The sequence below is a fragment of the Argopecten irradians genome, chromosome 16 (genome assembly GCF_041381155.1).
Source record: "Argopecten irradians isolate NY chromosome 16, Ai_NY, whole genome shotgun sequence".
In the NCBI taxonomy this organism is placed as follows: Eukaryota; Metazoa; Mollusca; class Bivalvia; order Pectinida; family Pectinidae; genus Argopecten; species Argopecten irradians.
The window spans coordinates 901684-926756 of NC_091149.1; the positions used below are offsets into that span (position 1 = coordinate 901684).

The 25073-nt window shown below is 38.9% G+C and overlaps 1 protein-coding gene across 5 annotated transcripts in view; it reads left to right on the forward strand.

Annotated features, from left to right (window-relative positions):
• The window catches only part of LOC138310644 (cardioacceleratory peptide receptor-like), a 191362-nt gene that overhangs the window by 154890 nt on the left and 11399 nt on the right, over positions 1-25073 (forward strand). For all 5 annotated transcript variants that reach the window (XM_069251927.1, XM_069251925.1, XM_069251928.1 and 2 more), the window contains exons 6-7: positions 510-637; positions 8753-8909. In XM_069251927.1, the coding sequence (XP_069108028.1) occupies positions 510-637; positions 8753-8909 (285 nt within the window). The remainder of the gene's footprint in view (positions 1-509; positions 638-8752; positions 8910-25073) is intronic.

The window sequence follows — 25073 nt, forward strand, 5'->3', positions numbered from 1 at the left end:
CACATTTGCTTAAAGAAATTAAACAAAAGTGGGTCGACATTAATGGTGTTGAGGGTATATATCCGAATGTGCGTCTAAGACGGAAATACTCAATACTGTAGAAGCAGAAATCGATAGCCGCGGTACGAGGTAAGATTGCTCAAAAGTCTAATGTTATACCTATGTCGAAATAGGCTCATTTCCGCTATAACGACAGTGATGTTTGGTTTTAAACTGTGTTCAAGAAAAAAATATCCAGAGGGGGTGAAATTTTGGGTTAAAATTCCCATTTTTGCAAATTTTCAATAATAACAAAAAATTTGGTTACTATAGTTTTTATAGGCTCACAAAAACACAAAAATCAGACCTGTCCAAAAATGTTTTGTAGATTAAAAATATATTTACTTCTATATAGGTGTCATTTGAGGTTAAAAAGTTGTGTATACATAATTAAAACCTGCTCTATATTTTGCTGAATTTTTCAAATCTACTGTACTCTGCTACCTGAAGCTATTCTTTCATCTATCCAGACTTTCGGTGTAAAGTGCTCACAGTATCAGCCTGGACAGTAGCTGCCTTGTTCTCACTACCTATGTTCCTGTTTGAGGATAATCAGGGAGAGTGTATCATATCTTACTTCGAGGATTGGCACTGGCAGGTGAGTGAATGTACATTTAGTGTATTATTGTTGTCAAACCATCACATAGTTTAAAAGGTGGGTGACTGGTAGGTGAGTGAAAGTACATTTTGTGCATTGATGTTGTCAAACCATCATATAGTTTAAAAAGTGGGTTACTGGCAGGTGAATGAATGTACATTTAGTGCATTGATGTTGTCCAAACCATCATATAGTTTAAAAGGTGGGTTACTGGCAGGTGAATGAATGTACATTTAGTGCATTGATGTTGTCAAACCATCACATAGTTTAAAAGGTGGGTGACAGGCAGGTGAGTGAATGTACATTTAGTGCATTGATGTTGTCAAACCATCATATAGTTTAAAAGGTGGGTTACTGGCAGGTGAGTGAATTTTCATTTAGTGCATTGATGTTGTCAAACCATCACATAGTTCAACCAGGTGGGTTACTGGCAGGTGAGTGAATTTTGTTACAAGAACGAACAACAGAAATGAGAAACCAACAGCTAAATTCAAAACACAATTTAATTATATATACAATATAATACAGAGATGGTTTACAATATCAAAAGTAATTGGTGGTGGTACAAGAGTAATACGATGATTTAAAGTGTTACTTATCTGTATGCGAATATCCTGGTATTATCCTTGATCCTTCCAGGTTTCAAATTAACGATAACCACAAATTCACGAGGAAAATGAATATCCACAGATGATTTGTAAAGTTCCAGGCAGTATGAATAAATCCACACAAAGTGTTGTAATAATCCACAGCTAAAGTCACAATAGTTCTGATTAGCCTTGGGCAGCTGGAGTATATATAGCTAAACCCTAATTCAAGAATATTGGAGAACCCTCTTCTTCTAGAAATATCTAACTAAAAACAGTAAACAAATAAACACACAGAACTTTCTGGAAATAGATCATTCTAGATCTCTACTTATAATCAACATGTTTACAAACTTATTTGTTTATACATGATAATATTCTAGAAAGTTCAATAACCTAGATTAATGATATGACCTTATAATAATGATGATAATAAAGCTATAGGAGTTATATCCCTTATCTCATAACTACATGCATTTAGTGTCATACATAACACACCCCTCCTTAAAGAAAAGAAAGTTTTCTTGAAAAGGAAACTTACTTGACATATCAAGTAATATTTAAATCCTTGATAAAGCATCAACTAGAATATTGTCTTTCCCTTTGATATGTTTGATGTCAAGGTTGTACTCTTGCAAAGTCAAACTCCACCTGAGAATTCTTTGATTTTTGTTTTTCATTTTTCCACTGAATGTTAAAGGGTTGTGGTCGGTGAAGACCAACACAGGCACAACTGTAGTGCAGAGATTCACATCAAATTGGTTCAAGGCGAAAATCAATGCTTAACATTCTTTCTCAATGGTGGAATAATTTCTCTGGTGTCTGTCAAATTTTTTCGAGAAATAACAAATTGGATGGTCAATTTGTTCAGAACTTTCTTGCATCAAAACAGCACCAACACCTACATCGCTTGCGTCAACAAACAGTTTAAACTGTTTATTAAAATCTGGAGCAGTCAGAACTGGTGAGTTTGATAGTATGGCTTTCAATTTCTCAAAGGCAGACTTACATTCATCTGACCAGACAAATTTGACATTTTTCTTTAACAAATAGTGGAGCTGCTATAACAGAGAAATTTTGACAAAATTTTCTGTAATATCCAGCCATACCAAGAAATCTCATCAGCTCTCTCTTGCTTCCAGGAGTTGGAAAATCTATAATTGATTCTACTTTGGCCTGAACAGGTTTAACCTGCCCCTGTCCTACAACATGGCCTAAAATTTCAACAGTTGCATGACAAAATTCACATTTCAATTAGTTTACAGTCAATTTCATGGTAGTGAGTCTCTCGAAGAATTCACGAATCCCGCGTAGATGGTCTTCCCACGTGTCGTGGTTGTTGATGACGTCATCATTGTATCCATCACAGCCTTCCAGGTCTGATATCACGCTGTTTAGAAGACGTTGAAATGTTGCCGAGGCATTCTTCATACCAAACGGCATAACTTTGTACTGGTACAAACCTTGTGAGGTTACAAATGCCGACACTTCTTTAGCTCTTTCTGTTAATGGCACCTGCCAATATCCTTTCAGCAGGTCAAACTTGCTTACATATTTGGCTTTGCCAACTTTGTCAATACACGAGTCAATCCTTGGAATTGGATAAGAGTCTGTTTTACTGACAGAGTTTACCTTTCTGAAGTCAGTACAGAATCGGTATGTCTTGTCTGGCTTTGGTACCAGAACACATGGAGAGCTCCATTCACTTTTGCTTGGTTCAATAATATCATTGTCCAACATGTATTGAATTTCTTTCTTTAAATGTTCTTCTTTCAAAGGATTAACACGGTAAGGATGTTGCTTGACAGGTGGCGCATTGCCTACATCCACGTCATGATAGATAACATCTGTTTTGCCTGGTGTATCCGGAAACAAATGTTTAAACTCAAGTATCAAATCTTTCAGTTCATTGCGTTCCTTTTCTGATAGATGACACAGTTTCTTGTCCAAGTTCGCGAGCACATCTGAGTTCCGTAACTTAACACCACAGTCTAAACCTCCATCTTGTACACCACTATCTAAGTCTAATTTACAAATATCAGCTGTACTTTCACTTTGTGATGGTACAGAGGCCAAAGTAGCAATATGTTGAGAGGTCTTGCTCTCTTCTCTATCTACATTTTTCTTAAGCATATTAGCATGACATAATTGAGTTTTCTTGCGCCTCCCTGGAGTTTTTACAATGTAGTTAACATCATAGACCTTTTTCTCAACAACATAAGGTCCAAAATATCTAGCTTGCAAAGGCTGACTCGGTATTGGTAATAAAGCCAAAATTTTGTCACCTTGATCAAAACTTCTTGCACGGGCATCTTTATCATACCATGTTTTCATTTTGGTTTGAGTAACGTCCAAATTTTCTTTTGCCAGTTAACATGCCCTTGTCAACCTTTGCTTAAAGTTAGACACATACTCTAAGAGATTCACTTTCCAGAATTTTGTCTTTCAAAATTTTCAAAGGACCACGTACAGTGTGTTCAAACACAAGTTCAAAGGGACTGAAGCCCAGAGATTCTTGTACAGATTCTCTAACGCCAAACAATAACATGTGTATACCTTTGTCCCAATCTCTTTTGTTTTCAAAACAATAAGATCTCATCATATTCTTCAATGTCTGATAAAAACGTTCTAAAGCACCCTGAGACTCAGGATGATAAGCACTAGACTTATATTGCTTGATCTGGAGCTGGTACATGACTTGTTGAAAAATACCAGACATGAAATTCGAAGCTTGGTCCGATTGGACAGCTTTTGGAAGACCAACCAGTGTAAAGAATTTAACCAAAGCCTTGACTATGTTAGGGGCCTTAATATTTCTGAGTGGAATGGCTTCAGGAAAGCGTGTGAAAGCACACATAATAGTTAAAAGATACTCATTTCCAGACTTAGTTTTGGGTAGAGGACCTACACAGTCTATAATGACTCTACTAAATGGTTCCTCAAATGCTGGAATGGGGTGCAGAGGTGCCACAGGGATTTTCTGATTAGGTTTCCCTACCACTTGACAAGTATGACAAGACCTACAAAAATCAGCCACATCCCGTTTCAACTTGGGCCAAAAGAAGTGATCTAAGATCCTGTTATAAGTCTCGGTCACACCTAAATGCCCTGCCATAGGTACATCATGAGACAAACTCAGAATATCTTGCCTATACCTCGGTGGGACAACTATTTGATTGACAACCTTTCAGTCTTCCTCGGGAGACACACCAGGGGGGCGCCACTTGCGCATCAACACACCTGACATACGGAAGTAACAAACCGGGACTTTCTCAGCCTCTTCCTCACTCAAAACCCGATTACACAATAAGGAGATTTCAGGATCTTTCTCCTGTTCTACTATAAGCTCCTCTCTAGACAAAGAGGATTTACTCATCATGTCAGCCAAAGAAGTATCCTTGTTAGGAACAACTCTATCACTATCAAAGTCTACAGGATTGCTCAAAAGATCACACTTGCTCCCGACATTCTCTTTATCATGAGCCAAGAAAGTGTCACCTAACCGTGGACTATAATGATCCTCAACTACTGCAACATCAGAAACCTTCTTACTCATTGAACGAGTTACAGCACAAGAAGGGAAAAGGAATTCCTGTTGAATAGTCTCATCATCACATGTTTTATCTGGAACACTGGACACTAAGGGATCTACCCTAACTTTCTCTCCAGCCAAGTCATTGCCTAAAATGAGCGACACGCCCTCTATGGGAAGTTCCGGTCTAACACCAATGGTGACAGGCCCAGTAACCAAGTCTGACTTTAAATAAACACAATGGAGAGGCACATTAACAAAACCTAACTCTACACCTTGAAGCAAAACACTACTACCAGATGAGGTCTCCTCAGACAAAGGCACTACACCATCTAATATTAAAGAATGAGAAGCCCCAGTATCTCTCAAAATCTTCACAGGTTTCAAGTTGGTGATATCACTAGTAAGTGAAACAAAACCTTCAGAAATGAAGGGAGAGTACTTCTCCAAGACACTATCAGACTCTGAGCTCTTAATCTCAACAGACACTTTAGAATCTTCCACAATATTACTAAGTTTCTGACTAGGCTTTGCCATAGCTAACACAGAAGGAACTGACTGTTTACGCCGTTGCTCCTTACGCTGGAGAGAATAACATTCAGACATAATATGTCCTACTTTCTTGCAGTAATTACAAACAGGACCAGAAGGAGACCCCACACCTGCCCTATGATCTGTTTTAGATTCAGACTTAGTCTTATCACCTAATTTAGGTTTGTCGTTAGAAGGGCCACTAAAGGTTGGGTTCCTAGGCTGACCAAATTTACTAGTACCTGTGTTTTTGTCTTGAGAACTGTATTTAACAAATGAGCCTTTGTGGGTGAGAGCGTAATCATCAGCCATTGTAGCTGCTTCACTGAGTGTTTCAACTTTTCTCTCATCTAAATGAGTTTTTATGTTTGTGTGGACACAACGTTTAAACTCCTCTATCAACAATAATTGCCTTAATTGACCGAAATCCGCATCAATTTCTTTAGAATCACACCACCTATTAAACAATTGTTCTTTTTCTCTGGCAAATTCTACATGAGTTTGTTCATCTCTCTTTCTCGAGTTTCGAAATTTCTGGCGGTAAGCCTCAGGAACTAACTCATAAGCTTTGAAAATAACTTTCTTGACTACTTGGTAATTTGAAATCTCATCTACAGATAAAGAAGAATAAATGTCTCTAGCTTTACCAATCAGGACACTCTGAAGAAGCATTGTAAGCTTATCTTCAGGCTATTTCATACTAACAGCTATTTTCTCAAAATGCAAAAAATACTTGTCAACTTCTTTCTCTTGAAAAGGAGGAACTAACCTTATGTTTCTACTAACATCAAAACCACTGTTTCCTTGTAAACCCCTAAAAGTTGGATAACATGAACTGTCCTGAGAAGCTAGCTCTAATTCTTTAATTCTAAGTTCTGTTTCAGCTTGAATTTTCTGCTTCTCTAGTTCTAACATCTGATCTCTCTCGATCTATTTTTCTTTTAATTTTCTTTCAATATCTTTTTCTCTTAACTCCTTTTCTATTTCTCTTTCTCTCATTTCTTTCTCTTTGTCTATTTCCATTTGTCTTAGTTTCATTTCATGTTCAAATTCCATTTGTCTAATTTGAATTTCTGAACTGACTGTTTCCTCTATACTATCTAATGCACTAGAGTCAAATTTGCTATTGTCAACAAAATATCTTATAATTACATTCTTAATTTCAGCTTTCCTCAAATTAGTTTTGATAGTAAGGCCTAAATGTTTACCCAATAACAGTAAATCCTTCTTACTAACTTGCAAAAGAACATCCAGGGATGGCGCTTTAACAAACTGTTCTACCTGCACAGTAGTCATGTTTATCTAGCTGTTGGTTTCAAATGTAAACTCCAAGTTTTTACACAAATTTTGAAAATTTCTTAATAAATTTTTCAAAGTTAGATTTCACAAATTAAAATATCGATCCCGGACACGAGCCCCCAATTTCTGTTACAAGAACGAACAACAGAAATGAGAAACCAGCAGCTAAATTCAAAACACAATTTAATTATATATACAATATTATACAGAGATGGTTTACAATATCTAAAGTAATTGGTGGTGGTACAAGAGTAATACGATGATATAAAGTGTTACTTATCTGTATGCAAATATCCTGGTATTATCCTTGATCCTTCCAGGTTTCAAATTAACGATAATCACAAATCCACGAGGAAAATTAATGTCCACAGATGATTTGTAAAGTTCCAGGCAATATGAATAAATCCACACAAAGTGTTGTATTAATCCACAGATAAAGTCACAATAGCTCTCCCAATAGAATCTTATATGGTGCTGTACAATTCTTGATATGTCTAATTACAGGTCATTACAGTTCTGATTAGCCTTAAGCAGCTGGAGTATATTTAGCTAAACCCTAATTCAAGAATATTGGAGAACCCTCTTCTTCTAGAAATATCTAACTAAAAACAGTAAACAAATAAACACACAGAACTTTCTGGAAATAGATCATTCTAGATCTCTACTTATAATCAACTTGTTTACAAACATATTTGTTTATACATGATAATATTCTAGAAAGTTCTATAACCTAGATTAATGATATGACCTTATAATAATGATGATAATAAAGCTATAGGAGTTATCTTCCTTATCTCATATATATATATATATATAACTACATGTATTTAGTGTCATACATAACAATGTACATTTAGTGCATTGATGTTGCCAAACCATCACATAGTTTAAAAGGTGGGTTACTGGCAGGTGAGTGAATGTGCATTTAGTGCATTGATGTTGTCAAACCAGCACATAGTTTAAAAGGTGGGTTATCGGCAGGTGAGCGAATTAACATCCGTGCATTGATTTTGTCAAACCATCACATAGTTTAAAAGGTGGGTGACTGGCAGGTGAGTAAATGTACATTTAGTGCATTGATGTTGTCAAACCATCACATAGTTCAACCAGGTGGGTTACTGGCAGGTGAGTAAATGTACATCTAGTGCATTGTGTTGTCAAACTATCACATAGTTTAAAAGGTGGGTTACTGGCAGGTGAACGAATGTACATCTAGTGCATTGATGTTGTCCAAACCATCACATAGTTTAAAAGGTGGGTTACTGGCAGGTGAACGAATGTACATCTAGTGCATTGATGTTGTCAAACCATCACATAGTTTAAAAGGTGGGTTACTGGCAGGTGAGTAAATGTACATCTATAGCTAGTGCATTGTTGTTGTCAAACCATCACATAGTTCAACCAGGTGGGTTACTGGCAGGTGAGCGAATGTACATCTAGTGCATTGATGTTGTCAAACCATCACATAGTTTAAAAGGTGGGTTACTGGCAGGTGAGCGAATGTACACCTAGTGCATTGATGTTGTCAAACCATCACATAGTTTAAAAGGTGGGTTACTGGCAGGTGAACGAATGTACATTTAGTGCATTGATGTTGTCCAAACCATCACATAGTTTAAAAGGTGGGTGACTGGCAGGTGAGTGAATGTACATTTAGTGCATTGATGTTGTCAAACCATCACAAAGTTTAAAAGGTGGGTTACTGGCAGGTGAACGAATGTACATTTAGTGCATTGATGTTGTCCAAACCATCACATAGTTTAAAAGGTGGGTTACTGGCAGGTGAGTGAATGTACATTTAGTGCATTGATGTTGTCAAACCATCACATAGTTAAACCAGGTGGGTTACTGGAAGGTGAGCGAATGTACATTTAGTGCATTGAAGTTGTCAAACCATCACATAGTTTAAAAGGTGGGTTACTGGCAGGTGAACGAATGTACATTTAGTGCATTGATGTTGTCCAAACCATCACATAGTTTAAAAGGTGGGTGACTGGCAGGTGAGTGAATGTACATTTAGTGCATTGATGTTGTCAAACCATCATATAGTGTAAAAGGTGTGTTACGGGAAATGGACCATCGCATAGTTCAACCAGGTGGGTTACGAGGTTCAAAATTTTCGCCCGGTTACGGCACTTATAACTTTAAGTTATCTTTCCTTTTCAGCTGTATCTCGTACTGATAGCATTAGCTGTGTTCATCATACCGACTATCATCATTATATGTTGCTATGGAGCCATCATCCATATTCTTCTTCAAAAGACATTCGAATGTACGGAAGTGAAATCAAAAGGGGAGCGGGGCGATGTATCACCGAAAAATGGTAAATATATATATATATATACATACTGAGTATGTCAGTCTAACTAAACTATACATATACTGATTATGTCAGTCTAATTAAAGTATTTATATACGGAGTATGTCAATCTAATTAAAGTATATATACGGAGTATGTCAATCTAATTAAAGTATATATACCGAGTATGTCAATCTAATTAAAGTATATATACCGAGTATGTCAGTCTAATTAAAGTATATATATACGGAGTATGTCAATCTAATTAAAGTATATATACCGAGTATGTCAGTCTAATTAAAGTATGTATATACTGAGTATGTCAATCTAATTAAAGTATATATATACTGATTATGTCAGTCTAATTAAAGTATATATATACTGATTATGTCAGTCTAATTAAAGTATTTATATACGGAGTATGTCAATCTAATTAAAGTATATATACCGAGTATGTCAGTCTAATTAAAGTATGTATATACTGAGTATGTCAATCTAATTAAAGTATATATATACGGAGTATGTATGTCAATCTAATTAAAGTATATATATACTGAGTATGTCAGTCTAATTAAAGTATATATATATACTGAGTATGCCAGTCTAACTAAACTATACATATACTGATTATGTCAGTCTAATTAAAGTATATATATACTGAGTATGTCAATCTGATTAAAGTATACATACGGAGTATGTCAATCTAATTAAAGTATATATACCGAGTATGTCAGTCTAATTAAAGTATGTATATACTGAGTATGCCAGTCTAACTAAACTATACATATACTGATTATGTCAGTCTAATTAAAGTATATATATACTGATTATGTCAATCTGATTAAAGTATACATACGGAGTATGTCAATCTAATTAAAGTATATATACCGAGTATGTCAGTCTAATTAAAGTATGTATATACTGAGTATGTCAGTCTAATTAAAGTATATATATACTGAGTATGTCAGTCTAATTAAAGTTAGATCTACAAATGTAACGATATGTTTAAATCATGCCATATTGATAGAAATACAAATAAAAATATATTTCCCATGGACGTACATGTAATGAAGTAATTTTCCTTAAACATTACCTAGAAAGAGTATCATATTAGAAGCGCGCGATGTTTTCTGTAATAGTAATTATAACTTTGAAACTAAAATTGTTTTATTGTTAAAATAGAATTTGTCGAATAGAAAATATCGTCAATTTCTTAAAAATGCGAACACGCGAAAATAATTATATTTGCAGTATTTGACAGACCTGTAGTCAGTCTGCTGCCATATGTAACGCCTTGATTTACACGTGACTTGCACGAGATTCTCCGCGCCACAGTTTTATGTTATTATCACTAAGTGCCCGAGGCAGAAATCCTATATTCCCCAGAGACTTTGACTCTTCTATTTTACAGATTAGTTTCCGTAGGAAGTATGTAATAACAACATACTTTATGAATTAATCCCTCAACGTTATCGTTGCCATGACGACTCCATAAACGCATTATACGGCCTGGTCAATGTGTCGTGATTTAGTATGCGTATCTGTTACCTTAGTAATGTTATACTATATAGGAGCGACAGTGTGAAGAGTGCTCCGACATGTACAGGGCACATTTCACACCCTTTTCAGATAATGTGCTGAAATTAACGTTTTAACGCTATAACGATTTATTATCCGGTTTAGTGCACCGTAACCGCAATAACTATCGTTATTTCCGAGGAAGGATTTGAAATTATTTTAAAGTATTGTAGTTTTTGCCTGCCTCGATACTACATATACACTCGTATTACACATCTTTCTAAAAGATATTGATTTAAAAGTCATATAAAACACATTATCATGGATTAACCTAGAGTCTGGTCAAGATAAAACATGTAACTTTAAACCTAGATTAAAGATACTCCACCGCTGACAAAGCATACAATTCTTATCATTTGGACAATAACTGATGTTAAATCGTGTATATATATATGTTTAATTAACACAAAAATGCATATGAAATATTTTGCATTTCATTTGTCGTCTGTGCAATCAGTATCTCAATCCAAATGGTACATAGTGGCATTGATATTTTTGGGGATGCCATTAATTATTTTAAATACTTTTATATTCAAGTCAAATAAGAAGCTCAAACTTTTCAATGATGGTAATAGTGTAACGTAAGTAACTTTTGTAACTGAAGAAAATTACTAATTTATCTGCTCCTGTTTTAAATACATCGTAGATGAAAATTACCATTCGTCAGCTGTGTAACATCTTTAATGAACAATTTAAAATAGATACATTAAATGGAAATTCAATAGCACGGGTGATTTTGTGGTTCCCGATGTCGACTATCACTACACCACAAGGCAAAACAGTTTAATTGACCATCATTGATGATATTTACACAGGGAATTTTAAATTTGTTTGATTTCTAACTTAACCTTCAACCATTAATATTGATATGCCCTTATGATTGCTACTGATCAACTTAAGTTTTCTTTGCACAACGTTTATACTGATAAATGCGTTCCAAATTCGTAGATTGTATACTAGGCACTTAAGATATATTGTAAAAAAGATCACATTGAGCCATCAAATCGAACCTACTCTTCTTATTTGTTCTTGACATATTGTTAAAGAAAGATAACTCGTTAACAGGTGTATTAATGTTTCAGTGGAAAATACCAGTCTTGCTTTAACTAGAATTTTCATTGACTCAAAAATAAATAATATCATATCTAGTACCGTCACCGGTTGTAACGTCACCGCTTATTGGCTGATACAACGGCGCAGTGATTTCAGAAAAAAATAATCCCTATAGAAATTCGGGGTTAGATTGATTGATTATAGGATTATAGATTTTATATAGAATAGAACTATAACAAATGTGACACAAATTCTGAAATTGATTTGAGAAATGTATTTTTATTCAATTCTTTGTTATGTTCTCTATTAATACAATATTCTATACGTCTGAATGTAAGGCTCATTTGAATGGCACATTACTTGCCGTCGGACCTCTGTATAGAGGACACCTCTGTATAGATGACACCTCTGTATAGAGAACACCTCTACATAAAGGACACCTCTGTATAGAGAACACCTCTACATTAAGGACACCTCTGTATAGAGAACACCTCTACAAAAAGAACAACTCTGTATAGAGGACACCTCTGTATAGAAAACACCTCAATATTTAAAATATCTCTGTATAGAGGGAACCTCTGAATAAAAGACATCTCTTATAGAGGACACATCTATATAAAGGACACCTCTGTATAAAGGACATCTATATTAAGGAATCTTCTATGTAAAGGACACCTTTGTATAAAGAACACATCTGTATAAAGGACATATCTATATAGAGAACACCTCTATGTAAAGGACACCTCTGTGTAAATGACACTTCTGTATAAAGGACACCTCTGTATAAAGGACACCTCTGTATAAAAGACACCTCTATGTAAAGGACACCTCTGTATAAATGACACTTCTGTATAAAGGACACCTCTGTATAAAGGACACCTCTGTATAAAAGACACCTCTATGTAAAGGACACCTCTGTATAAAAGACACCTCTATGTAAAGGACACCTCTGTATAAATGACACCTCTGTATAGAGAACACCTCTGTATAGAGAACACCTCTGTATAGAGAACACCTCTATGTAAATGACACTTCTGTATGAATGACACCTCTATGTAAATGACACTTCTGTATGAATGACACCTCTATGTAAATGACACTTCTGTATAAAAGACACCTCTGTATAGAGAGCACCTCTATGTAAATGGCACTTCTGTATAAATGACACCTCTGTATAGAGAGCACCTCTATGTAAATGACACTTCTGTATAAATGACACTTCTGTATAAAGGACACCTCTGTATAGAGAGCACCTCTATGTAAATGACACTTCTGTATAAATGACACTTCTGTATAAAAGACACCTCTGTATAGAGAGCACCTCTGTGTAAATGACACTTCTGTATGAAGGACACCTCTGTATATAAGAAACCTCTGTGTAAAGGAAACCTCTATGTAAATGACATTTCTGTATAAAGGACACCTCTGTATAGAGGAAACATCTGTGTAAAGGAAACCTCTATGTAAATGACATTTCTGTATAAAGGACAGCTCTGTATAAAGGACACCTCTGTGTAAATGACACTTCTGTATGAAGGACACCTCTGTATATAAGAAACCTCCCTGTAAAGGAAACCTCTATGTAAATGACATTTCTGTACAGAGGACACTTCGACCTTAACAATCTTGTGTAGGTACACAACATAAACAATCTGTCCATTGAGATTTCAATCCTAAAGTGAGTTACAGAAAATTCGACTTCGCTGTGACTTTATTTTATGTTTCCGTACCTTAAGATATTTCGCGTCGATGTAAGTTCACCGTCTAGATTTATATGATTCTAATTTACCTATGAAAATCATTTGGTTTACCCTTGGCTTTCTAATTTTAAGTGTATTTGTTTAAACGTATTAATTTGCATCAAATATGTCATGGCCGAATATGACCGGTTTTTCATATTAAGCTGCTTAAATATGATTTTTAAAAACATTAAAATGAACAATTTTTCGAACATACACATTTAAAACCGGAAAACCGGAAGTGCATTTTCTTTTATTGATATGTAAGTTAAGATGTTTTTCTTCTCGAAATATTACCCACGTAATCCAAAAATTACTGACTGCTTTTATCATATCAAAGGTATTCCATGTATTTAACTAACTGTCGGAGTTGCCGATTTCTCTAGTATATTTCTGTTTACAATAATTTTTCACTTAGACAAAGACGATACTTGTGTAACAGCTAGAACAGCCGTACCGTATACAAAGTAGACTAGAACAGCCGTACCGTATACAAAGTAGACTAGAACAACCGTGCCGTATACAAAGTAGACTAGAACAGCCGTACCATACACAAAGTAGACTAGAACAGCCGTACCGTATACAAAGTAGACTAGAACAGCCGTACCGTATACAAAGTAGACTAGAACACCGTGCCGTATACAAAGTAGACTAGAACAGCCGTACCGTATACAAAGTAGACTAGAACAGCGTACCGTATACAAAGTAGACTAGAACAACCGTACCGTATACAAAGTAGACTAAAACAGCCGTACCGTATACAAAGTAGACTAGAACAACCGTACCGTATACAAAGTAGACTAGAACAACCGTACCGTATACAAAGTAGACTAGAACAGCCGTACCGTATACAAAGTAGACTAGAACAACCGTGCCGTATACAAAGTAGACTAGAACAGCCGTACCGTATACAAAGTAGACTAGAACAACCGTACCGTATACAAAGTAGACTAAAACAGCCGTACCGTATACAAAGTAGACTAGAACAACCGTGCCGTATACAAAGTAGACTAGAACAACCGTGCCGTATACAAAGTAGACTAGAACAACCGTCCGTATACAAAGTAGACTAAACACCGTACCGTATACAAAGTAGACTAGAACAGCCGTACCGTATACAAAGTAGACTAGAACAACCGTACCGTATACAAAGTAGACTAAAACAACCGTACCGTATACAAAGTAGACTAAAACAGCCGTACCGTATACAAAGTAGACTAGAACAACCGTACCGTATACAAAGTAGACTAGAAACAACCGTACCGTATACAAAGTAGACTAGAACAACCGTACCGTATACAAAGTAGACTAAAAACACCGTACCGTATACAAAGTAGACTAGAACAACCGTACCGTATACAAAGTAGACTAGAACAACCGTACGTATACAAAGTAGACTAGAACACGTACCGTATACAAAGTAGACTAGAACACCGTACCGTATACAAAGTAGACTAGAACAACCGTACCGTATACAAAGTAGACTAGAACAACCGTACCGTATACAAAGTAGACTAGAACAGCCGTACCGTATACAAAGTAGACTAGAACAACCGTGCCGTATACAAAGTAGACTAGAACAACCGTGCCGTATACAAAGTAGACTAGAACAACCGTACCGTATACAAAGTAGACTAGAACAGCCGTACCGTATACAAAGTAGACTAGAACAACCGTACCGTATACAAAGTAGACTAGAACAACCGTACCGTATACAAAGTAGACTAAAACAGCCGTACCGTATACAAAGTAGACTAGAACAACCGTGCCGTATACAAAGTAGACTAGAACAACCGTGCCGTATACAAAGTAGACTAGAACTGCCGTGCCGTATAAAAAGTAGACTAGAACAGCCGTACCGTATACAATGTAGACTAGAACAGCCGTTCCGTTTACAATGTAGACTAGATCAGCCGTACCGTATACAAAGTAGACTAGAACAACCGTACCGTATACAAAGTAGACTAAAACAGCCGTGCCGTATACAAAGTAGACTAGAACACCGTACCGTATACAAAGTAGACTAGAACGCCGTGCCGTATACAAAGTAGACTAGATGAACCTCCGTATACAAAGTAGACTAGAACAGCCGTACCGTATACAAAGTAGACTAGAACAGCCGTACCGTATACAAAGTAGACTAGAACAGCCGTACGTATACAAAGTAGACTAGAACAGCCGTGCCGTATACAAAGTAGACTAGAAAGCCTACGTATACAAAGTAGACTAGAACAGCCGTACCGTATACAAAGACTAGAACAGCCGTACCGTATACAAAGTAGACTAGAACAGCCGTACCGTATACAAAGTAGACTAGAACAGCCGTACCGTATACAAAGTAGACTAGAACAGCCGTACCGTATACAAAGTAGACTAGAACAGCCGTACCGTATACAAAGTAGACTAGAACAGCCGTACCGTATACAAAGTAGACTAGAACAGCCGTACCGTATACAAAGTAGACTAGAACAGCCGTACCGTATACAAAGTAGACTAGAACAGCCGTACCGTATACAAAGTAGACTAGAACAGCCGTACCGTATACAAAGTAGACTAGAACAGCCGTACCGTATACAAAGTAGACTAGAACAGCCGTACCGTATACAAAGTAGACTAGAACAGCCGTACCGTATACAAAGTAGACTAGAACAGCCGTACCGTATACAAAGTAGACTAGAACAGCCGTGCCGTATACAAAGTAGACTAGAACAGCCGTACCGTATACAATGTAGACTAGAACAGCCGTTCCGTATACAATGTAGACTAGAACAGCCGTACCGTATACAAAGTAGACTAGAACAGCCGTACCGTATACAAAGTAGACTAGAACAGCCGTACCGTATACAAAGTAGACTAGAACAGCCGTACCGTATACAAAGTAGACTAGAACAGCCGTACCGTATACAAAGTAGACTAGAACTGCCGTACCGTATACAAAGTAGACTAGAACAGCCGTACCGTATACAAAGTAGACTAGAACAGCCGTACCGTATACAAAGTAGACTAGAACAGCCGTACCGTATACAAAGTAGACTAGAACAGCCGTACCGTATACAAAGTAGACTAGAACAGCCGTACCGTATACAAAGTAGACTAGAACAGCCGTACCGTATACAAAGTAGACTAGAACAGCCGTACCGTATACAAAGTAGACTAGAAACAGCCGTACCGTATACAAAGTAGACTAGAACAGCCGTACCGTATACAAAGTAGACTAGAACATGCGTACCGTATACAAAGTAGACTAGAACAGCCGTGCCGTATACAAAGTAGACTAGAACAGCCGTGCCGTATACAAAGTAGACTAGAACAGCCGTACCGTATACAAAGTAGACTAGAACAGCCGTACCGTATACAAAGTAGACTAGAACAGCCGTACCGTATACAAAGTAGACTAGACTAGAACAGCCGTACCGTATACAAAGTAGACTAGAACAGCCGTACCGTATACAAAGTAGACTAGAACAGCCGTACCGTATACAAAGTAGACTAGAACAGCCGTACCGTATACAAAGTAGACTAGAACAGCCGTACCGTATACAAAGTAGACTAGAACAGCCGTACCGTATACAAAGTAGACTAGAACAGCCGTGCCGTATACAAAGTAGACTAAAACAGCCATGCCGTATACAAAGTAGACTAGAAAAGCCGTACCGTATACAAAGTAGACTAGAACAGCCGTACCGTATACAAAGTAGACTAGAACAGCCGTGCCGTATACAAAGTAGACTAGAACAGCCGTGCCGTATACAAAGTAGACTAGAACAGCCGTACCGTATACAAAGTAGACTAGAACAGCCGTACCGTATACAAAGTAGACTAGAACAGCCGTGCCGTATACAAAGTAGACTAGAACAGCCGTACCGTATACAAAGTAGACTAGAACAGCCGTACCGTATACAAAGTAGACTAGAACAGCCGTGCCGTATACAAAGTAGACTAGAACAGCCGTACCGTATACAAAGTAGACTAGAACAGCCGTACCGTATACAAAGTAGACTAGAACAGCCGTACCGTATACAAAGTAGACTAGAACAGCCGTACCGTATACAAAGTAGACTAGAACAGCCGTACCGTATACAAAGTAGACTAGAACAGCCGTACCGTATACAAAGTAGACTAGAACAGCCGTACCGTATACAAAGTAGACTAGAACAGCCGTACCGTATACAAAGTAGACTAGAACAGCCGTACCGTATACAAAAGAGACTAGAACAGCCGTACCGTATACAAAGTAGACTAGAACTGCCGTACCGTATACAAAGTAGACTAGAACAGCCGTACCGTATACAAAGTAGACTAGAACAGCCGTGCCGTATACAAAGTAGACTAGAACAGCCGTACCGTATACAAAGTAGACTAGAACAGCCGTACCGTATACAAAGTAGACTAGAACAGCCGTACCGTATACAAAGTAGACTAGAACAGCCGTACCGTATACAAAGTAGACTAGAACAGCCGTACCGTATACAAAGTAGACTAGAACAGCCGTACCGTATACAAAGTAGACTAGAACAACCGTACCGTATACAAAGTAGACTAGAACAGCCGTACCGTATACAAAGTAGACTAGAACAGCCGTACCGTATACAAAGTAGACTAGAACAGCCGTACCGTATACAAAGTAGACTAGAACACGCCGTACCGTATACAAAGTAGACTAGAACAGCCGTACCGTATACAAAGTAGACTAGAACAGCCGTACCGTATACAAAGTAGACTAGAACACCGTCCGTACCGTATACAAAGTAGACTAGAACAGCCGTACCGTATACAAAGTAGACTAGAACAGCCGTACCGTATACAAAGTAGACTAGAACAGCCGTACCGTATACAAAGTAGACTAGAACACAGCCGTACCGTATACAAAGTAGACTAGAACAGCTAGCCGTACCGTATACAAAGTAGACTAGAACAGCCGTGCCGTATACAAAGTAGACTAGAACAGCCGTACCGTATACAAAGTAGACTAGAACAGCCGTACCGTATACAAAGTAGACTAGAACAGCCGTACCGTATACAAAGTAGACTAGAACAGCCGTACCGTATACAAAGTAGACTAGAACAGCCGTACCGTATACAAAGTAGACTAGAACAGCCGTGCCGTATACAAAGTAGACTAGAACAGCCGTACCGTATACAAAGTAGACTAGAACAACCGTACCGTATACAAAGTAGACTAGAACAGCCGTACCGTATACAAAGTAGACTAGAACAGCCGTACCGTATACAAAGTAGACTAGAACAGCCGTACCGTATACAAAGTAGACTAGAACAGCCGTACCGTATACAAAGTAGACTAGAACTGCCGTGCCGTATACAAAGTAGACTAGAACAGCCGTACCGTATACAAAGTAGACTAGAACAGCCGTACCGTATACAAAGTAGACTAGAACAGCCGTACCGTATACAAAGTAGACTAGAACAGCCGTACCGTATACAAAGTAGACTAGAACAGCCGTGCCGTATACAAAGTAGACTAGAACATGCGTACCGTATACAAAGTAGACTAGAACAGCCGTGCCGTATACAAAGTAGACTAGAACAGCCGTACCGTATACAAAGTAGACTAGAACAGCCGTACCGTATACAAAGTAGACTAGAACAGCCGTACCGTATACAAAGTAGACTAGAACAGCCGTACCGTATACAAAGTAGACTAGAACAGCCGTACCGTATACAAAGTAGACTAGAACAGCCGTACCGTATACAAAGTAGACTAGAACAGCCGTACCGTATACAAAGTAGACTAGAACAGCCGTGCCGTATACAAAGTAGACTAGAACAGCCGTACCGTATACAAAGTAGACTAGAACAGCCGTACGTATACAAAGTAGACTAGAACAGCCGTACCGTATACAAAGTAGACTAGAACAGCCGTACGTATACAAAGTAGACTAGAACAGCCGTACCGTATACAAAGTAGACTAGAACAGCCGTACCGTATACAAAGTAGACTAGAACAGCCGTACGTATATACAAAGTAGACTAGAACAGCCGTACCGTATACAAAGTAGACTAGAACAGCCCGTACCGTATACAAAGTAGACTAGAACAGCCGTCCGTATACAAAGTAGACTAGAACAGCCGTACCGTATACAAAGTAGACTAGAACAGCCGTACCGTATACAAAGTAGACTAGAACAGCCGTGCCATATACAAAGTAGACTAGAACTGCCGTGCCGTATACAAAGTAGACTAGAACAGCCGTACCGTATACAAAGTAGACTAGAACAGCCGTACCGTATACAAAGTAGACTAGAACAGCCGTACCGTATACAAAGTAGACTAGAACACCGTACCGTATACAAAGTAGACTAGAACAGCCGTACCGTATACAAAGTAGACTAGAACACCGTACCGTATACAAAGTAGACTAGAACAGCCGTACCGTATACAAAGTAGACTAGAACAGCCGTACCGTATACAAAGTAGACTAGAACAGCCGTACCGTATACAAAGTAGACTAGAACAGCCGTGCCATATACAAAGTAGACTAGAACAGCCGTACCGTATACAAAGTAGACTAGAACAGCCGTACCGTATACAAAGTAGACTAGAACAGCCGTACCGTATACAAAGTAGACTAGAACAGCCGTACCGTATACAAAGTAGACTAGAACAGCCGTACCGTATACAAAGTAGACTAGAACAGCCGTACCGTATACAAAGTAGACTAGAACAGCCGTACCGTATACAAAGTAGACTAGAACTGCCGTGCCGTATACAAAGTAGACTAGAACAGCCGTACCGTATACAAAGTAGACTAGAACAGCCGTACCGTATACAAAGTAGACTAGAACAGCCGTACCGTATACAAAGTAGACTAGAACAGCCGTGCCGTATACAAAGTAGACTAGAACAGCCGTACCGTATATACAAAGTAGACTAGAACAGCCGTACCGTATACAAAGTAGACTAGAACAGCCGTACCGTATACAAAGTAGACTAGAACAGCGCCGTACCGTATACAAAGTAGACTAGAACAGCCGTACCGTATACAAAGTAGACTAGAACAGCCGTACCGTATACAAAGTAGACTAGAACAGCCGTACCGTATACAAAGTAGACTAGAACAGCCGTACCGTATACAAAGTAGACTAGAACAGCCGTACCGTATACAAAGTAGACTAGAACAGCCGTACCGTATACAAAGTAGACTAGAACAGCCGTACCGTATACAAAGTAGACTAGAACAGCCGTACCGTATACAAAGTAGACTAGAACAGCCGTACCGTATACAAAGTAGACTAGAACAGCCGTACCGTATACAAAGTAGACTAGAACAGCCGTACCGTATACAAAGTAGACTAGAACAGCCGTGCCGTATACAAAGTAGACTAGAACAGCCGTACCGTATACAAAGTAGACTAGAACAGCCGTACCGTATACAAAGTAGACTAGAACAGCCGTACCGTATACAAAGTAGACTAGAACACTGCGTACCGTATACAAAGTAGACTAGAACAGCCGTACCGTATACAAAGTAGACTAGAACAGCCGTACCGTATACAAAGTAGACTAGAACAGCCGTGCCGTATACAAAGTAGACTAGAACAGCCGTACCGTATACAAAGTAGACTAGAACAGCCGTACCGTATACAAAGTAGACTAAAACAGCCGTACCGTATACAAAGTAGACTAGAACAGCCGTACCGTATACAAAGTAGACTAGAACATCCGTACCGTATACAAAGTAGACTAGAACAGCCGTGCCGTATACAAAGTAGACTAGAACAGCCGTACCGTATACAAAGTAGACTAGAACAGCCGTACCGTATACAAAGTAGACTAGAACAGCCGTGCCGTATACAAAGTAGACTAGAACAGCCGTACCGTATACAAAGTAGACTAGAACAGCCGTACCGTATACAAAGTAGACTAGAACAGCCGTACCGTATACAAAGTAGACTAGAACAGCCGTACCGTATACAAAGTAGACTAGAACAGCCGTACCGTATACAAAGTAGACTAGAACAGCCGTGCCGTATACAAAGTAGACTAGAACAGCCGTACCGTATACAAAGTAGACTAGAACAGCCGTACCGTATACAAAGTAGACTAGAACAGCCGTACCGTATACAAAGTAGACTAGAACAGCCGTACCGTATACAAAGTAGACTAGAACAGCCGTACCGTATACAAAGTAGACTAGAACAGCCGTACCGTATACAAAGTAGACTAGAACAGCCGTACCGTATACAAAGTAGACTAGAACAGCCGTACCGTATACAAAGTAGACTAGAACAGCCGTACCGTATACAAAGTAGACTAGAACAGCCGTACCGTATACAAAGTAGACTAGAACAGCCGTACCGTATACAAAGTAGACTAGAACAGCCGTACCGTATACAAAGTAGACTAGAAACAGCCGTACCGTATACAAAGTAGACTAGAACAGCCGTGCCGTATACAAAGTAGACTAGAACAGCCGTACCGTATACAAAGTAGACTAGAACAGCCGTGCCGTATACAAAGTAGACTAGAACAGCCGTACCGTATACAAAGTAGACTAGAACAGCCGTACCGTATACAAAGTAGACTAGAACAGCCGTTCCGTATACAAAGTAGACTAGAACAGCCGTACCGTATACAAAGTAGACTAGAAACAGCCGTACCGTATACAAAGTAGACTAGAACAGCCGTACCGTATACAAAGTAGACTAAACAGCCGTACCGTATACAAAGTAGACTAGAACAGCCGTACCGTATACAAAGTAGACTAGAACAGCCGTACCGTATACAAAGTAGACTAGAACAGCCGTTCCGTATACAAAGTAGACTAGAACAGCCGTGCCGTATACAAAGTAGACTAGAACAGCCGTGCCGTATACAAAGTAGACTAGAACAGCCGTGCCGTATACAAAGTAGACTAGAACAGCCGTACCGTATACAAAGTAGACTAGAACAGCCGTACCGTATACAAAGTAGACTAGAACAGCCGTACCGTATACAAAGTAGACTAGAACAGCCGTACCGTATACAAAGTAGACTAGAACAGCCGTACCGTATACAAAGTAGACTAGAACAGCCGTACCGTATACAAAGTAGACTAGAACAGCCGTACCGTATACAAAGTAGACTAGAACAGCCGTACCGTATACAAAGTAGACTAGAACAGCCGTGCCGTATACAAAGTAGACTAGAACAGCCGTACCGTATACAAAGTAGACTAGAACAGCCGTGCCGTATACAAAGTAGACTAGAACTGCCGTGCCGTATACAAAGTAGACTAGAACAGCCGTACCGTATACAAAGTAGACTAGAACAGCCGTACCGTATACAAAGTAGACTAGAACAGCCGTACCGTATACAAAGTAGACTAGAACAGCCGTACCGTATACAAAGTAGACTAGAACTGCCGTACCGTATACAAAGTAGACTAGAACAGCCGTACCGTATACAAAGTAGACTAGAACAGCCGTGCCGTATACAAAGTAGACTAGAACAGCCGTACCGTATACAAAGTAGACTAGAACAGCCGTACCGTATACAAAGTAGACTAGAACAGCCGTACCGTATACAAAGTAGACTAGAACAGCCGTACCGTATACAAAGTAGACTAGAACAGCCGTACCGTATACAAAGTAGACTAGAACAGCCGTACCGTATACAAAGTAGACTAGAAACAGCCGTGCCGTATACAAAGTAGACTAGAACAGCCGTACCGTATACAAAGTAGACTAGAACAGCCGTACCGTATACAAAGTAGACTAGAACAGCCGTACCGTACGTCGTACAAAGTAGACTAGAACAGCCGTACCGTATACAAAGTAGACTAGAACAGCCGTACCGTATACAAAGTAGACTAGAACAGCCGTACCGTATACAAAGTAGACTAGAACAGCCGTACCGTATACAAAGTAGACTAGAACAGCCGTACCGTATACAAAGTAGACTAGAACAGCCGTACCGTATACAAAGTAGACTAGAACAGCCGTACCGTATACAAAGTAGACTAGAACAGCCGTGCCGTATACAAAGTAGACTAGAACAGCCGTACCGTATACAAAGTAGACTAGAACAGCCGTACCGTATACAAAGTAGACTAGAACAGCCGTACCGTATACAAAGTAGACTAGAACAGCCGTACCGTATACAAAGTAGACTAGAACAGCCGTACCGTATACAAAGTAGACTAGAACAGCCGTACCGTATACAAAGTAGACTAGAACAGCCGTACCGTATACAAAGTAGACTAGAACAGCCGTACCGTATACAAAGTAGACTAGAACAGCCGTACCGTATACAAAGTAGACTAGAACAGCCGTGCCGTATACAAAGTAGACTAGAACAGCCGTACCGTATACAAAGTAGACTAGAACAGCCGTACCGTATACAAAGTAGACTAGAACAGCCGTACCGTATACAAAGTAGACTAGAACAGCCGTACCGTATACAAAGTAGACTAGAACAGCCGTACCGTATACAAAGTAGACTAGAACAGCCGTGCCGTATACAAAGTAGACTAGAACAGCCGTACCGTATACAAAGTAGACTAGAACAGCCGTGCCGTATACAAAGTAGACTAGAACAGCCGTGCCGTATACAAAGTAGACTAGAACAGCCGTACCGTATACAAAGTAGACTAGAACAGCCGTACCGTATACAAAGTAGACTAGAACAGCCGTACCGTATACAAAGTAGACTAGAACAGCCGTACCGTATACAAAGTAGACTAGAACAGCCGTACCGTATACAAAGTAGACTAGAACAGCCGTGCCGTATACAAAGTAGACTAGAACAGCCGTACCGTATACAAAGTAGACTAGAACAGCCGTACCGTATACAAAGTAGACTAGAACAGCCGTACCGTATACAAAGTAGACTAGAACAGCCGTACCGTATACAAAGTAGACTAGAACAGCCGTACCGTATACAAAGTAGACTAGAACAGCCGTACCGTATACAAAGTAGACTAGAACAGCCGTACCGTATACAAAGTAGACTAGAACAGCCGTACCGTATACAAAGTAGACTAGAACAGCCGTGCCGTATACAAAGTAGACTAGAACAGCCGTGCCGTATACAAAGTAGACTAGAACAGCCGTACCGTATACAAAGTAGACTAGAACAGCCGTACCGTATACAAAGTAGACTAGAACAGCCGTACCGTATACAAAGTAGACTAGAACAGCCGTGCCGTATACAAAGTAGACTAGAACAGCCGTACCGTATACAAAGTAGACTAGAACAGCCGTGCCGTATACAAAGTAGACTAGAACTGCCGTGCCGTATACAAAGTAGACTAGAACAGCCGTACCGTATACAAAGTAGACTAGAACAGCCGTACCGTATACAAAGTAGACTAGAACAGCCGTACCGTATACAAAGTAGACTAGAACAGCCGTACCGTATACAAAGTAGACTAAAACAGCCGTACCGTATACAAAGTAGACTAGAACAGCCGTGCCGTATACAAAGTAGACTAGAACAGCCGTACCGTATACAAAGTAGACTAGAACAGCCGTACCGTATACAAAGTAGACTAGAAACAGCCGTGCCGTATACAAAGTAGACTAAACAGCCGTACCGTATACAAAGTAGACTAGAACAGCCGTACCGTATACAAAGTAGACTAGAACAGCCGTACCGTATACAAAGTAGACTAGAACAGCCGTACCGTATACAAAGTAGACTAGAACAGCCGTACCGTATACAAAGTAGACTAGAACAGCCGTACCGTATACAAAGTAGACTAGAACAGCCGTACCGTATACAAAGTAGACTAGAACAGCCGTACCGTATACAAAGTAGACTAGAACAGCCGTACCGTATACAAAGTAGACTAGAACAGCCGTACCGTATACAAAGTAGA